Here is a 15,469-nt window from a genome sequence, read left to right as displayed (position 1 = left end):
TATAATAAAAGCCTAATATGCAAATTGTCCCTGAGAATTTGACCGCTCACTATGACATGCGCTGACCACCAGGGGGCAGTGCGGAACATGGCGGGCATTGGTGATGCAGTGCAGGCAGCAAGCAGGCAGCAGTGGAGGCACTGCAGGCCCCAATGGGCCCTGATGAGAGCAGGACCACCGTGTGATGGTGAAGCAGGTGAGCGGGCAGCTCCAGGCCAAGGCGGGTGCAAGCAGGAGCCCAATCACCCTGCCAATTGCCCGGCAGATGGTGGGGGGCGGGGAGGGGGAGCCCCGATTGATGGCCCTGCAGGCAGGATGGTGGAGCAGGTGAGTGGGCGGTGTCAGGTCAAGGCAGGGTTGCCAGGTGGGGCTGCGAGGTTGTGGGGCTGCGAGGCTGGGGGTGTGAGCTGGAGCCCGATCTCCGCAGGCCACCCCAAGAGACCCCACCCATGCACGGATTCGTGTACCTCTAGCCTCTTTAATAAATGTTATTGGGAAGACTGGATAGTCACATGAAGAATGAGGTTGTACTCCTATCTTATGCCAGTCACAAAAAATAACTCACAATGGATTTAAGATTTTACTACAAGACCTGAAACCATAAAACTCCTAGAAGACAACATAGGGAAAAGCTTGATATTAGTCTTAGCAATGATTTTTTGGATGAGACACCAAAACCAGAAGCAACAAAAATAAACAAGTGGGACTACATCAAACTAAAAAGCTTCTGCGTAGTGGAAGAAAAAAATGAACAAAATGAAAAAGCAACCTACAAAATGAGATAAAATATCTGCAAGTCATATATCTAATAAGGGGCTAATATCCAAACTATCTAAGGAATTCATACATCTCAATAGCAAAAAACAATCCAATTAAAAAATGGGCAGAGGAGCTGAATAAACATTTTTCTAAAGAAGAAATACAAATGATTAATAAGTACATGAAAAGATGTTCAACATCACTAATCATCAGGGAAATGCAAATCAAAACCACAATGAGTTATTTATTACCTTACATCTGTTAGATTGGATGTCATAAAGAAGACAACAATCAATGTTTCTGTCTCTCACCCTCCCTTCCACATTCTCCAAAAAAAAGACAAGATGAGTGTTGGCAAGGATATGGAGAAAAGGGAACCCTTGTGCATTGTTGGTGGGAATGGAAAAAGAGTATGAAGACTGCTCAAAAGATTAAAAATAGAGCTACAATATGATCCAGCAATCACACTTCTGGATATATATCCAAAAGAAATGAAATCAGGATCTCAAAAGATTTCTGTGTTCCATATTCACTGCAGTATTATTCACCATAGTTAAAACATGGGAAAAAAATTAAGTGTCTATGATGAATGTATAAAGATATGGTATATATTACATGCAAGAAAAAGAAACAAATTCTGTCATTTGCAACAACATGAATGGACCTTCAAGGCATTATGCTAAGTGAACTAAGTCAGACTAGAGAAAGACAAAAACTGTTGATATCACTTATATGTGGAATCTTAAAAATTCAAACTCCTAGAAACAGAAAGTAGAATGGTGGTTGCCAGGGGCTCAAAGGGTGTGGGAAATGGGGAGATGTTGGTCAAGGTAAAAACATCCAGTTTGAGGGATGGTGTTTATAGTTAACAATACCGTATTATTTACTTAAAAGTTTCTAAGAGAGCAGATCTTAATTGCTCGCACTAAAAAAAAAGAAATGGTAATTATATGAGGTGATGGAGGTATTAACTAATGCTACTGTGGTAATCATTTTATAATATATAAATATATCAAATCAATACCCTGTACACCTTAAACTTACACAGTACTATTAGTCAAGTATATTTCAATAAAGCTGGGAGGGGGGTAGAGAATATATAGTGATCTTCCCTTTTCTACTTCTTTGCTCTAATACTTCCTAACCTCTCAAACTCCCCATGTTAAGTACTAACACACCCATCAGTCTCCTCTTCATACCCCATATCCTCCAGAAAATCTTACCTAATTTCCTACTAAAGAATAAGTTCTAATCTTGAACTTGCATACCTATTTATATTTATAGCAGTTAACACTTCTCAGTCTTATATTCCAGTAACATAAAAATGTATCTCCACTGATCCCGGTGCTGGGAGGCCTCGCAGCTCCGCTGATCCTGGTGCTGGGAGGCATATTACCCTTTTACTATATAGGGTAGAGGCCTGGCGCACGGGTGGGTGTCGGCTGGTTTGCCCTGAAGGGTGTCCTGGATCAGGGTGGGGATCCCCACTGGGGTCCCTGGCCAGCCTGGGTGAGGGGCTGGGGGCTGTTTTCAGGCTGGGGGTGACTGAAGCTCCCAACCGCTCCTTTTTTCTTTTTTTTTAAATTCTGGGCCAGCTTTAATCTCCTTGAACGTGAGATTAATATGTGCAGATAACTGGACTATATCAGCATATGAAAGAATATTATAAATACTGAGTAACATTTATATGTTACTGAGGATTGATCTTAGTCTAATTCACTTCTCTCACGCTTTTTTTGGGAAGAAAATAAACACTTTTTCTGAGTATAAGAAAAAAAAATATATAGTCATTACAGAAAACTCAGAAAATACAGAAAAGCATAAAGCAAAGTAACAGCTATAATCCCATCCTCTCCCACAATAATCCATGTATAAAAATAAGTCTATGGTCATTTTTTAAAATATTTTTTATTGATTTTTTACAGAGAGGAAGGGAGAGGGATAGAGAGTTAGAAACATCGATTAGTGAGAAACATTGATCAGCTGCCTCCTGCACACACCCCCACTGGGGATGTGCCTACAGCCAAGGTACATGCCCTTGACTGGAATTGAACCTGGGACCCTTGAGTCCGCAGGCTGATGCTCTATCCACTGAGCCAACCCCATTAGGGCATCTATGGTCATTTTAATCACTGGTTTATCTTATCTACCACAGTGCTTCAAATCAAAGAAACTTCATTGTATATTTTGTTTTGGAAATTCAACCCTAATGAATCAACCCATTGGTAAGACACTATTGCATTTTGGGGAATGATAAAAACGTTACTCAGTATCCTATATAATAAAAGGGTAATCTGCACATTGACCCTAACAGCAGAATGACTGGGAATGACTGGTCACTATGACACTCAATGCAGGAGCTGTCCCCTGCTGGTCAGTGCACTCCCACAGGGGGTGCTCTGCTCAGCCACAAGCCAGGCTGACGGCTACCAGCACAGCGGTAAGGATGTTCGACTGCAGCTTAGGCCTGCTCCCCGCTGGCAAGTGGACATCCCCCAAGGGCTCCCGGGCTGCCAGAAGGATGTCTGACTGCTGGCTTAGGCTCGATACCCCTAGGGACATCCCCTAGGGGCAAGTGGACATCCCCAGAGCGGTCCCAGACTGCCAGAGGGCACAGGCTGGACTAAGGGACCCCCCAAGTGCACAAATTTTTGTGCACTGGGCCTCTAGTTTATAATATTCTTTCATATGCTGATATAGTCCTAACTTACTCTGTCATCAGTAGACAGCCATTCCTAAATGATTACACTCAGTGATGTTGTACATTGGCAAAGATTTAGAGTATTCCTGCTCATTGCCTATTCATGCGAAAAGCACGTACCTTATGCTAAGCATCATATTGTGAATTATGTGGAGTAAAAAAGAAAATACAATCTGTACCTTTCAGGAGCAAAGAAAATTAATATTATTGATTACTGCCATAATCCAGGAAACAGGCAAGCTGCTTTACATACATTATGTGATTGAACCTTAAAAAGATAGTATACAGGGTGGGGCAAAAGTAGGTTTACAGTTTAGAGTATGAGAAACAATTTTTCTTGTATTATTAATTATTGCATTATTTTCCATATGGACTGTAAACCTATTTTTGTCCCATTCTGTATTCCCTTTTATAGATGAGAAAGCATAAAAAGGTTTAGTAACTTGCCCATTATCACACTAGCAAGTAGATGGCAAAAGGAGAACTCACTCTATACCTTTGGCTCTTCCTATTTTGTCCTGCGTATTATATACCGAGACACATGATTATCTACTGTAGAACCTTTCATCACTATTATCTGAATATCTGAGCTTAATTTCTACTCTGATCAGTGTCCTGCTAATACTGATACCATGCATACAGAGCAGCAGAACTTAACAGGCAGGCAGCTCCCCTCATAATTTCAGATATACATACTGTGCACTTACAATGAAAGAATTTATACCATTTCTAAAAATTACAAATGAACTACTCGAGCTATAGAAACACCTGTTCAAGAAAGCATGTCCCACGTGCCTCTGGCAGGAGGATCAATTGAGGTATAAGACAGACAAGAAGAGAAGTCCTGAATTAATTTCACAGTCCTTTTCCATACTAGACTTTTCTCTTCTTTCAAAAGCATCAATAGAAACTAAAAATTTTATGGGTATGTATATACATTTCCAATTTAATGATAAGCAGTCATCAATATACAAACAAGATGTCCAAACACCACCTCTGTGTACCATCCATCATGGGCACTTTTGGAAAAAGACACAAAGTAATAGCAAAGTATGATCTAAGGGAAACATGATTACTTCAGTGTTTACAAATTTATATAATCACATTAAATATGTGTCCATCTTCTGAGGAATGTTTTGTTTTTTAGGGGACACAGATTTGTTTAGTAGTGAAATTAATCACAATTTGTACAGACTTTATAGTTGCCCATTCTTTGACTAATCGATTTCAGTAAGCAAAATTTCAAACTTAGATAAAATATACGAAACCCAATTAGGTCAGGTTTATCACCTACTATTTCCCATAAGCTGCTTACCATAGTTAAAGAAAAAAAGAGAGAAGAAATGTTAAATTAAATGCCAAACAGTTGCAGACAGCACTTGTTTGGCTGATTAACTTGTAGACAAGCATTACAAATAAATCTGAGTATAGACTGCAGCAAATTAAATTCCACTGCTTTTAAGAACAAAGAATTCCTTGGCAAATGACCCATTCCAGCTTGGCCATGGTTCCCCACCCTGGTCCCCCAAATCCTGGAAGTTTAATTTAACTGTTCCACAATCCAAGATTTATGCAAATATCATCTTGATATATAACAGTGAATTTAACAAAGTGAGGAAACAAATTCAATATACAACTAGGCTGCCTTTTCTGAACTGTAATTATATATAACTAGAGGCCCGATGCACTGGGGGTGGGGGGGAGACTTGAGGGAGGCATGCGCACATGCTTCTCAGCCCGGCCTGCGCCCTCTGGCAGTCTGGGACACCCTTAGGGGGTGACTGCCTGCCTACAGTGGAGGCGGCGGCGGCATCTGGCTAAGCGGTGCTCCCTCTGTGGGAGCACACTGACCGCCACAGGGGCAGCTCCTGCGTTGAGCATCTGCCTCCTGGTGGTCACTGTGTGTCATAGCGACTGGTTGTTCTGCTGGTCATTCCACTGTTCAGTCGATTTGCATATTAGGGTTTTATTATATAGGATAAAGAAGCTGGCCAAGTTTCCCCCCACTACTGTCCCACTATTGGGATTGAATTATATTAACATGAATTAGAACAAGTGTAATTAAAGATTAAAATTTTTAAACCCATCCTAAGACTCTAAATAGCTGAACTATTAGAATACTGCAGTTAAAATCGCACCTCAATGATCTTCTTGGCTTCTTTGTAATTTCCTGTTTGTAGGAAGGCAAAGAAGAGATCATAGAGCATTGTCATTTCACCTTGTTCTTGGCTCACAAAGTCCATTGCTAGGGAGGAAAGAAAACATATCAGAAGAAAAAATAAAGAGAAATATAAAATCACTGAAGCTCTGGAAAAAAAAACAAGAAAACTTTAAAACAAATATTTAGAACATTTTAAAGATCTATGTCAACCTATTTTCTGTCACATTTCTTATTCAACTACATACATTTATGACATTAAGTACCTAAGACTAGCTTCAAAGAAAACTGGTGACAATAAAGGTAAAAAATCCTAATAAAGCTAGATTGCCAAGAAGTAGAACAAAAATTAATAGAGGGGCTACTTTTCAAAATGAACAGTTATTAAAATCAAGGACATTTATAATACTGAAATTCTATCTGATATTGTTCTTTTTAATTTAGAAGTGTAACAACATATCTCTGGATGTGCTTGCCTTCGTGTTTAATTTTCTCTTCACAGCAATGCATGAAGATTAAATAAGCGACGAGGGGGGACAAACACCAAGTACACCAAGATATTAAAAGATGACTAACCTTTCTGAATGAGATCAGTCTCGCCTTTCTCTATCAGTTTACATAAGACATCATGAATCCTTGGTAATATTTTATACTTGTTATAGCAGTCAATGCTGGTTTCAAGTGCAGTGGGTAAGTCATCCCTTAGAAACATAAAAATATTAACAATGAATGAGATGTATATGACTGAGCTTTATTTAAGGCAGAAAACCTCAAAGCCAAAATGAAAAAAAAAGAGAAATATTTCTTATATATAAATAAATGTTCAGAGTACAGGCATCATTAGCAGTTCCCAGTTTTCCCTGCCTCATCTTTATTATTTCACTTGCTAAATAGCACTTTTAAAAACTCCAAATAGATGAAGGCATTCTTTGAGATTACTTTAAGAATACATTACTTCTAAAAACAAAGACTACTATCAAATATTTTTCTAACTACTTATGTGTTTATGGTTCTCAATAATTCCAAATTGGGAAACTTTTGTATTTTTTAATCCTCAGCTGAAGATATATTTATTGATTTTAGAGAAAGAGGGAGAGTGGGAGGAAGGTAGGGAGGGAGAGGGAGATAGAGGTTGAGATAGAGACAGAGATAGATCAATTGATTGCCTCCCGGATGAACCCTGACTGGAGATGATCGGGCCAACAACGTAGGTATGTGCCCCAACCAGAAATTGAACCCCAAATCTTTAGGTGTATGGGACAATTCTCCAACCAACTGAGCCACTCAGCCAGGGTGAGACACTTTATTAAATGTCTATCAAAGCTACCAAGGAATTTCCCAGCACTTTCAACTTTACCATCATATTTTTCATACTGCTATCTTTCCAGATAAGGAGAAAATAACCTGAGAATTCATATACACAGAAATTTACTGTTGCTAAAACTAGAATATCCTTATGGTCAGTGAATTCTAGAACTCTTAAAAGGCTTTTCATTAGAGACTAAGCTTTTAAAAATAATTTCCAATTATAAAGTAAAAGCTTCTCTTATATAGTAATAAATTAATAGAAAAAGATATTTTCATTAAAGTCATTAAACAAGAGTGTGAAAATACATTCTTGTGGGTCCTCAAAAACTACTTTTTCCTTTAAAAGGAAATGACAGTATGAGAAATATGCAAGACCTTAGGAAAGCTGTAAAGATTATGTGATCCAATTCTATCTGCCACCATCCTTTACTATTAAGTAACTGAGGAAATTAAGACACTTGGAGATTAACCGATTACTATTAGGTTAACAGAGGAAGAAAGGTACTGCCATCAGGTCCCTGGGCCACCCACTTTCAGTGGAGTATGCCTCATTATACATTATGCTCTATTACTAGTAAAAGCACTGTTGTCTGGTTAACCTAATACAGTGATACCGTTTTGAATCAGAAATTAGATTTTTTTTTAAAGAAAGCAGGAAATGTATTTAAAAAAAGAAAAAGAAAAAAAGAGGCATGGTTAGAGACATGGACCAAAGTACTAATGACAGTGACAACATTAGTGGAGAAAACACCTTTCTCTCACACAAGTAACAGTTTTCAAAAGAAAAAAGCCTTTTTAAATTTTCTGTTGAAGCCCTAACATTTTGGTCCATTATACAAATGTTATGTTGCCCTAGACTGAATTACTATTTTATCTAGATTAAGATTTTAAGCTGTACTAAAAGAGTAAAATACCATGAAGAAGCGTTAATTTCACTGCAATAATACTGACACGGTGAAAAAGAGCCTGTCCTGATGGAACTCTACCTTATCCTCTTACTGGGCCCTGTTTACAGTGCATCTTTTGGCACCCCACAGAGTCATTTGAATTTTTGTCATTTGGGGTGAAGACTAAATTACAGGTTAATTTCAAAACTGCAAGTAGATGTTGCAGGCTAGATTACTGTCATACAAGAGAAATGCTACAGTAGCTACCACATATGATATAAAGCTTTATGTAACCAGTATTTCCCCTTGCTTCAGACACAAGTTCAGTTACTACCTTTCTACAATTCCTTTTCATGGAAAACTACTAAAATATTTTTAAGAGAAAAGCTAACACATAACTGAGTTTTTAAAAGTGGTATGATTTGCTTTTTCAGATCAATTCCCAAACTAGAGTAGTAATGTCTCAATTGTATTTCCCCTACATTAGGTCAAACCTATCAATAAGTGAATGAATAATTGTTCTGTCAATCAAAGAGACATGTTAATAGTCTTTGGGCTCCAAATATATACTTCTAAAGATTATCCATGCTCAGAACAACAACAGAAAAGACAAAAATATCAAAATGTAAATAATTCATATGTTTGTTAGAAATTTAAATGCCAATGTTACTGCCCTCAGGTTGCCAACAAAAAGAAATAGAAATCTATAATGAAACATTTTAAACAAGCGGTACTTATGATATAAATGAACTAATGACTAGTCTGTTCTTTCCAGTCCCTATTATCTACATTCTGACTTGTGGTTGGATCATGTCCCTTTAAAAAGAGATAAAAGTATCCCTTCTTCATATCATTTGATATCATTATTAATTTTTCCTATTAAAGCTTAGAAATGTGGTGATGGAAATGAAAAAGTCTCTATATTCTCATTGCTATGAAAATAGCTGTATACTCATGAGACTTCTGAATTTCAATCCTATTGATAAGTACTGCATGCAGTTCAGCTGCAGCAATGTGATACATTCCTAGAAGTGGTGATGAAAAGATTAACACAATGGCTGAACTGATGGACCTTTGGGTTCCCTCCCAGTTCTAATACTTATGAGGTTGGTTCTATGAATTTGAGCTTATTAGGTTTATCAGCTCAAATGTTTCACACCAGCAGAGAAAATAATCTCCTGAAAAGACCACTTTCATTAGGCAGGATAAAGTCAGTAAGAGCAGCAAAATATCAAAAGGAAAAGGTGGAAACTTTATACCCAAAATGTGGGGCACAACACTACCAATCAGTATACTTCTAGTTTCTGTGACCCAAAATGATTGTGATTTCCTTTGTACACTTTAAAAGATTAGAATTTAAAATTCTACTCTGAAATAACAATAATCTTTTCAAGAAATCTTGTGGATAACCATTATTTCTGGATTCAAAACTTTGATTCCATACTTATTTCAGTATATCAGGGGTGGGCAAAAGTAGGTTTACAATTTTGAGGTACACAAAACAGTTTTATTCTTGTATTGTTTATTAATTATTGTATTCTATGTTTTACAACTATAAACCTACTTTTGCCCACTCTTACATGCATAATTCCTAAAACTTTATATACAAACTAGGGGCCCTTTGCATGAATTCATGCACGGGTGGGGTCCCTAGGAGGGTGAGAGGGTGGGGGCTGGGATGAGATCGGCCCTCCCAGTGGGCAGAGGAATGCCCTTGTCACTGGGGATGTTTGAGCGGTTGTCAGGAGCCACCTGGAGGCCGCTTTTATATCCTTTCTTCCTTACGGAGCATCTATTGGGGGAAGTGGCCGCGATGCTCGAGGCTGACTTCCAGGAGGCCAGCGGCGCTGTTGGGCAGCGCTGGTCCATCAGTGCCTGGCCCATTCTCTGGAGATTGGACCTACAGCATTACTGAGGGAGGGAGTGGCTGCTGCCAGGCTGGTGGGCCGGTTCGGTCAGCTGAGCAGAGCTCCCGTTGTGGGAGTGCACTGACCACCAGGGGGCAGCTCCTGTGTTGAGCGTCTGCCTCCTGGTGGTCAGTGCGTGTCAAAGCAATCGGTAGTTCAGGTGTTCAGACTTTTACATATATAATACAGGCCGGATGCACGAAATTCATGCAAAGGGCTTGGCCCTCGCAGGCCTGGCTTTGTCAGGAAGGTCATCCAGGAGGTTGTTCTGCTATTTGGTCTAATTAGCATATTAGCTGTTTGTTATATAGGATAGTACATGGGTCACAAAGTGTACAAAGTCCATTTCTGATAAAAAAATTTAGCCACTGCTTTCACAAACTTCAACTACTAAAAGAAAACCAATTACTATTATCTCTAAAAAACTCCACTGTGATAGTTCAATGACTAGACCAGGGGTGGGCAAACTTTTTGACTCGAGGGCCACAATGGGTTCTTAAACTGGACTGGAGGGCCAGAACAAAAGCATGGATGGAGTGTTTGTGTGAACTAATATAAATTCAAAGTAAACATCATTACATAAAAGGGTACGGTCTTTTTTTCAATAGTTTTATTCATTTCAAATGGGCCTGATCCGGCCTGTGGGCCGTAGTTTGCCCACGGCTGGACTAGACTATCCCAAAAAATATTTCAGTGAAATGCATAAAGTAATTTTCATGAATAAAACTATATATGCTACAAAATAGTAGGCAATCATTTTAAAATATTTTGACTGATGCAAATTAACTTCATATAACCTTTATCAAAATTCTGTAAGTCTATGAAATAAAGGCAGAACAGAAGAAAGATTCTATAATCCTAAATTTTAAGAACATATACACATAATAGCCTGAGTCTAATAAGTAATTCAATCACTTAAAAGAAAGTTTTATTTATTAACATGAATAGACTCACTTAGCTTATATTAAAAATTCATTTTTGCAATCTCTAATTCACTGTTTAAGGAAATCTGAACTTATATAAAACCACTAGAAACTTAATTTTGCATTATTACATAGAGGCAAACTTTAAGCTCATAAGGCAAACATGATATTACCTCTGGTTTTAGTCCGTGTTATGAAATTAAAGTATGATATAATGTCCCTGACAGAAAAACAAACACTGGACATACATTCATATAAGGTATTTACTGACCATAAAAATATCTACTTAAAAGTACCAAGAAACAAAGCACTCCTGACCCAAATTCCTAACTATAACTTTAATAATCACAAACGTCTTTCATATGATCTTGAATTTTTAGAACAAGAACAACCAGTGACCTCCATCTATTCACCTATCAGTAGCTTTAAACTTAGTCTCATTAGTTATAGTAAACTTTTCAATTTCAGAGTATACTTAATTTTAACAACCAAAAAAATAAAGTGCTCCAAAATAATGCTTTATTACAGAAGTGGCAATTTACTTAAAGGGCTTACTAACTAAAAAGCTCTCAAAATCTGAAATTACTAGAGAAAAGAAGGATTTGGGAGGGGGGGGATTTTTAAAGGTGGGGGAAAAACACCGTAATATTCTAAAAACAAACTGTTCTATAAATTTTAAGCCCATCTGCAGTTTGGAGAGAAATCAATTCAGGAGAAACCATCACCTTCACAAAAATTCTGTTAAGAGAACCAACCCTTGCAAGAGCAAAATGTGTGTTTTTTTTCTGTTCATCATCTATAAATGAGGAATCTTCAAGGAGACTGGTGTTGCAATTACAACTAATCCTTCCCAAAAAATTAACTGTGTTGAAGGCTTTGTAATTTCCCTAGGTACAATTTAGCTGTCACTTACTTTAAAATTTACTCAAACATGCATTCCGAACAGCACTAACTAACTTCACATGTCAAGTGCTTTCCAGCCAATTGAGTCTAAACTGGAAGTCGGTGTTAAACAACTGAATGATTAGACAAGATAGCTCATTTCCCTGCTCTTTTGTTCAGAATAAAATGCCACATTTACATTATCAGGCTCAACAGGATTTTCTGACAGAGGGAGAAAAAGCCCTACTGCACACTGTCCGCACTAAGCACATGAAGCCTGTCATTTACCAATCATCCTTCAGAAAGCAATAGCCAGGAATGTAACTTAATTACGACCCAACGATCCTTGACGAAAAATCATCTTATCACTGTCCTATCCCCCTAGGGCAAATGAAACACTTTTGTCCCTTGGCACTGATGATGCTAAATTCTTAATTGCAATAATGGAGTAAAAGAGCCAAACCTCCTTAATTTCCTTTCAGAACATAAAGAGTTTTACTCTAGAAGGCAAGCATTCCCACAAATAATAAAAGTATCCAGTACAAATGAAGATGCTAAAATTGAAGGGGAGTGTATATGACAGAATAACCAGCATTTAATAAAATATATTTCCCATTTATGTAACATATTAAAGTGTTACCGTGAGTTTTAAAACATATAGCTAACAGAAAGTATGACCTTTATGAAGAACTCAAGATTAATTTATCAAGACTCTGAAAGGATGATATATAGAAAGTCCATTGATTCATTTAAATGAAATGTATGTGGATACATACAGATTACAGCACAAATCAGCACAGAAAAATCCTTACTGGAAAGCAAAAAATAATGCTTCTTTGAACAGTTTTACTAAATAATCCAGTTAAACAGCTTGAGATATTTTTCATATGCAATGAAACAAAAGTAGATCAGCTATAAAACAAGTGAATCTGAAACTGCATCAAATTCTTATGCTTTTAAACCTAATGGTTGAGATTTTATTAATTTCATTTCCTTTATCACTGCAAAAAGACTAATCAAAAACTTTTTAATCTATTTTAAAACATTTCTTTCTTCCTTAATATGGAGGACTCAGGTCATTTCCCAGAATCAGGCATGATCTCAATTTTTAAAAATATAAATAGCCATAAAAGAAAATGTTTAAAATAACATTCATTTGGACTTCATGTAGACACTTGACTTATAGAACAATCCTAATGTAAAGGAACATATGAAAATGTTCAACTCTGCTTATTTTTCTGTTCAACACAAATATTATCATTTTGATAATACAGAAGCAGATTAGTTTATCGACTTGTTTATAATTGGGCAAACCTGTTGTTATTTTGGCAAATAAATAAAAATAAAACACATTATTTTCCATATCCAGAAAGCTTTTTATACATTATCCAAGTAACAAACTGACAGTGTTAATTTCTCCCATGTTTTTTTCTAATGCTGAAAAAGTCAGCTCAAAATTAAAATCTACTAAATCTTAAACATCATCTTTCTAAGGAACTCACTCTCATGATTTTGTTGCAGAATTACAATATGTAAGTAATAGCCTCTCTAGATTCATTGCAATGACATTCCCCAAAAAATGCTGCCTTTGAATGAAAAGATGAAGATTTTATACAATGTTCTGGAATGTTTTCGTAATTTTATCTCAAGTTTGAATAACTAAGGCTCATTCCCCAGTTGAGTTCCTAACTGGTAAGGTCAATTACATTATATTACTGAAGATTAAACATATTTAATCAAATCAAATACATGTGGACTTTTTGGCAGACTAGTTAATCCTAGTATTGCACTTGTCAAGATTCTGAATTAGCTTATAACATCCATCGGTTGGGGAAAACACAATTGGAAAAAAGTTTCAAAGTCAATTTTTTCCTTTAACTTATCCCCAACTAGGAGAGCTGCTACTGTTTTGTGCAATTTATAAACATGAAATTTCCTCTGTATCCTTTTTATTGTCCTCGTGACCCTAAAACAATCATAAAAACCTTTTAAATTATGATAGATGAATGTGAAAGGTCTTGTCATGGAGACTATCTCTGCAAAGCAAAGATAACAAAAAACAAAAAAAAACCCAGACCCTAGGCAAATAAAAACAAAAGGTAATAATTTCTCCATGTATGTGAAAAAAGTAAGAAATTGTTAAAGAAAATACGCTAATTTAGATTTCTCTAGTCCAATTAACAGGGACAGTCAAATTTTACTGAGACATGCAATTCTCTGGCTGTACTGTATAATCAAAAGCACAGAGAAGCCCCAGTCTAAGGCTGAAACCCATGGTATTTCCATATTCCTTGGGTAAGCTCTTCTTGGTTCATGAGCCCCATCTGCAGACCTGTTTTGGAAAACTTTTATGTCTCCTCTGTCTTCAAAGTATTTCTATTTGTAAGATACTTTTCTACCATGGCCTCATTTTTATTGTTAATTATTTTATTTTTGCTCAATAGTGGAGGAGGGCCTAATTTTCTGGGCACTGGGCCCATTCTTTCAAATCCCTATGTAGAGCTCCACATGCAATTTGCAGAGATGGGTCTTTTTTAAACAATCAAAAAATTCTAGTAGGAAGCATATTAATTATAGGATTTCTATATAAAGTTGGCTGTGAACCTGAGAACTCAATAACACAGTAACTGTTTGAATCACTATTTCTTTAAAAGGATGCAATGCTGAGACTGTGAAGGTTAAGATTTGGCCAATCATCTAACTTGACAAACTGTTTTTCAATAGCATGGCAAAGGAATTATTTCATAAAACATGTATGTGCATGTATATGTGTATACATATATATTTATATACACATTGCCTAACATAAAGATATTTTTTATTCTACATTTTAAATTCAATACTAAAACACTCATTTTATTTATTATACCGACTAATAAATAAAGAAAAATTACCAAAAATTGGGAAAAATATAAGAACATTAAGATGTATCTTTCCTTTTCCTCCTGGCATTGATAGGACAACATCCAAACTAAAATCAGAAAGCCCCAATCAGGAAATAAGTAGATTAAAACCTGCATTACGCCATGGAAAAGATGACAAAAGAGTTAAGATCTAGGAAATTAAAAAAACAAATACACACAAAAGGAAAAGATAATAAAGGGTACTTAATCATCTTACTAAAATGTTTCACTCATTACAAGAGAGTAGGTTGATTTCATGATTTGCATTGCAAATAATACTTTAAATTGGACACTAATACGGGCATTTCAAATAGAACAATTTTAAACTGAGTAAACCTTGCCCTATCAAAAAAATTCATCTCACAAGGCACAGAGACAACTTCTACAATAGAAAAATTATATTGGTACAAGCAGTTAAAACACTAGATAGAGAAAAGGAACACTGAAGAAATGCTGCTACACTGTTACCTGATTAACAGTCATGATGCATAATCAAAAACCCTAGGGAATCCTTCTTTCTTACACTTATTAATAATTAACACTTGTAAGGCTCAAAACTGGAAAAAATTAGATTTCATGCAATATCATCACGTGCCTTACAAAAATTCACCATAGACCATCCCATCAAGAAGTAATCCACAGGACCTCAGAGCTGCTGGTGCTTTGAAAGGTCACCTCGTCCATATAAGTCCTCTTATTCTTGGCAAATAGCCTTCAAGGCTTCCATGGCACCACAGAGTAGTGACAACAGTAGTGATAATCCCCAAATGATTAGACTCCTTCTTTTAATGCCAACATATAAAATTCAAAATTCAATTAACTTACTTTTCCAGATATAGAGTGACCAATGGGGAACATATGTTGATGGTTGGTTTCATTAACCCCAGAGTTATGATGGCTTCATGTAACTGTTTTACTGTTTCAGTTTCACCTCTTAAAGCTGCGCCATTTAGGATGTGAAAAAAGGACAAGACTGTTGTATCTTTGATAAGAACATCCTTCTCTTTCATTTCCTTTAGAATGTTAATAGCATCTACAACG

The 15,469-nt window shown here is 36.6% G+C and overlaps 1 protein-coding gene across 1 annotated transcript in view; it reads right to left on the bottom strand.

Annotated features, from left to right (window-relative positions):
• The window catches only part of LRPPRC (leucine rich pentatricopeptide repeat containing), a 79,874-nt gene that overhangs the window by 33,323 nt on the left and 31,082 nt on the right, over nt 1–15,469 (bottom strand). Inside the window, exons 23-25 of the mRNA XM_006778688.2 lie at nt 15,254–15,461; nt 6,195–6,319; nt 5,599–5,705 (exon numbers count right to left, since the gene is read on the bottom strand). Of these exons, the coding sequence (XP_006778751.1) occupies nt 5,599–5,705; nt 6,195–6,319; nt 15,254–15,461 (440 nt within the window). The remainder of the gene's footprint in view (nt 1–5,598; nt 5,706–6,194; nt 6,320–15,253; nt 15,462–15,469) is intronic.

The sequence above is a fragment of the Myotis davidii genome, unplaced genomic scaffold (assembly GCF_000327345.1).
Source record: "Myotis davidii unplaced genomic scaffold, ASM32734v1 scaffold6, whole genome shotgun sequence".
Classification (NCBI taxonomy): Eukaryota; Metazoa; Chordata; class Mammalia; order Chiroptera; family Vespertilionidae; genus Myotis; species Myotis davidii.
Note: the sequence above shows the minus strand (reverse complement) of the source record. Positions and strands in the feature narration are given on the sequence as shown.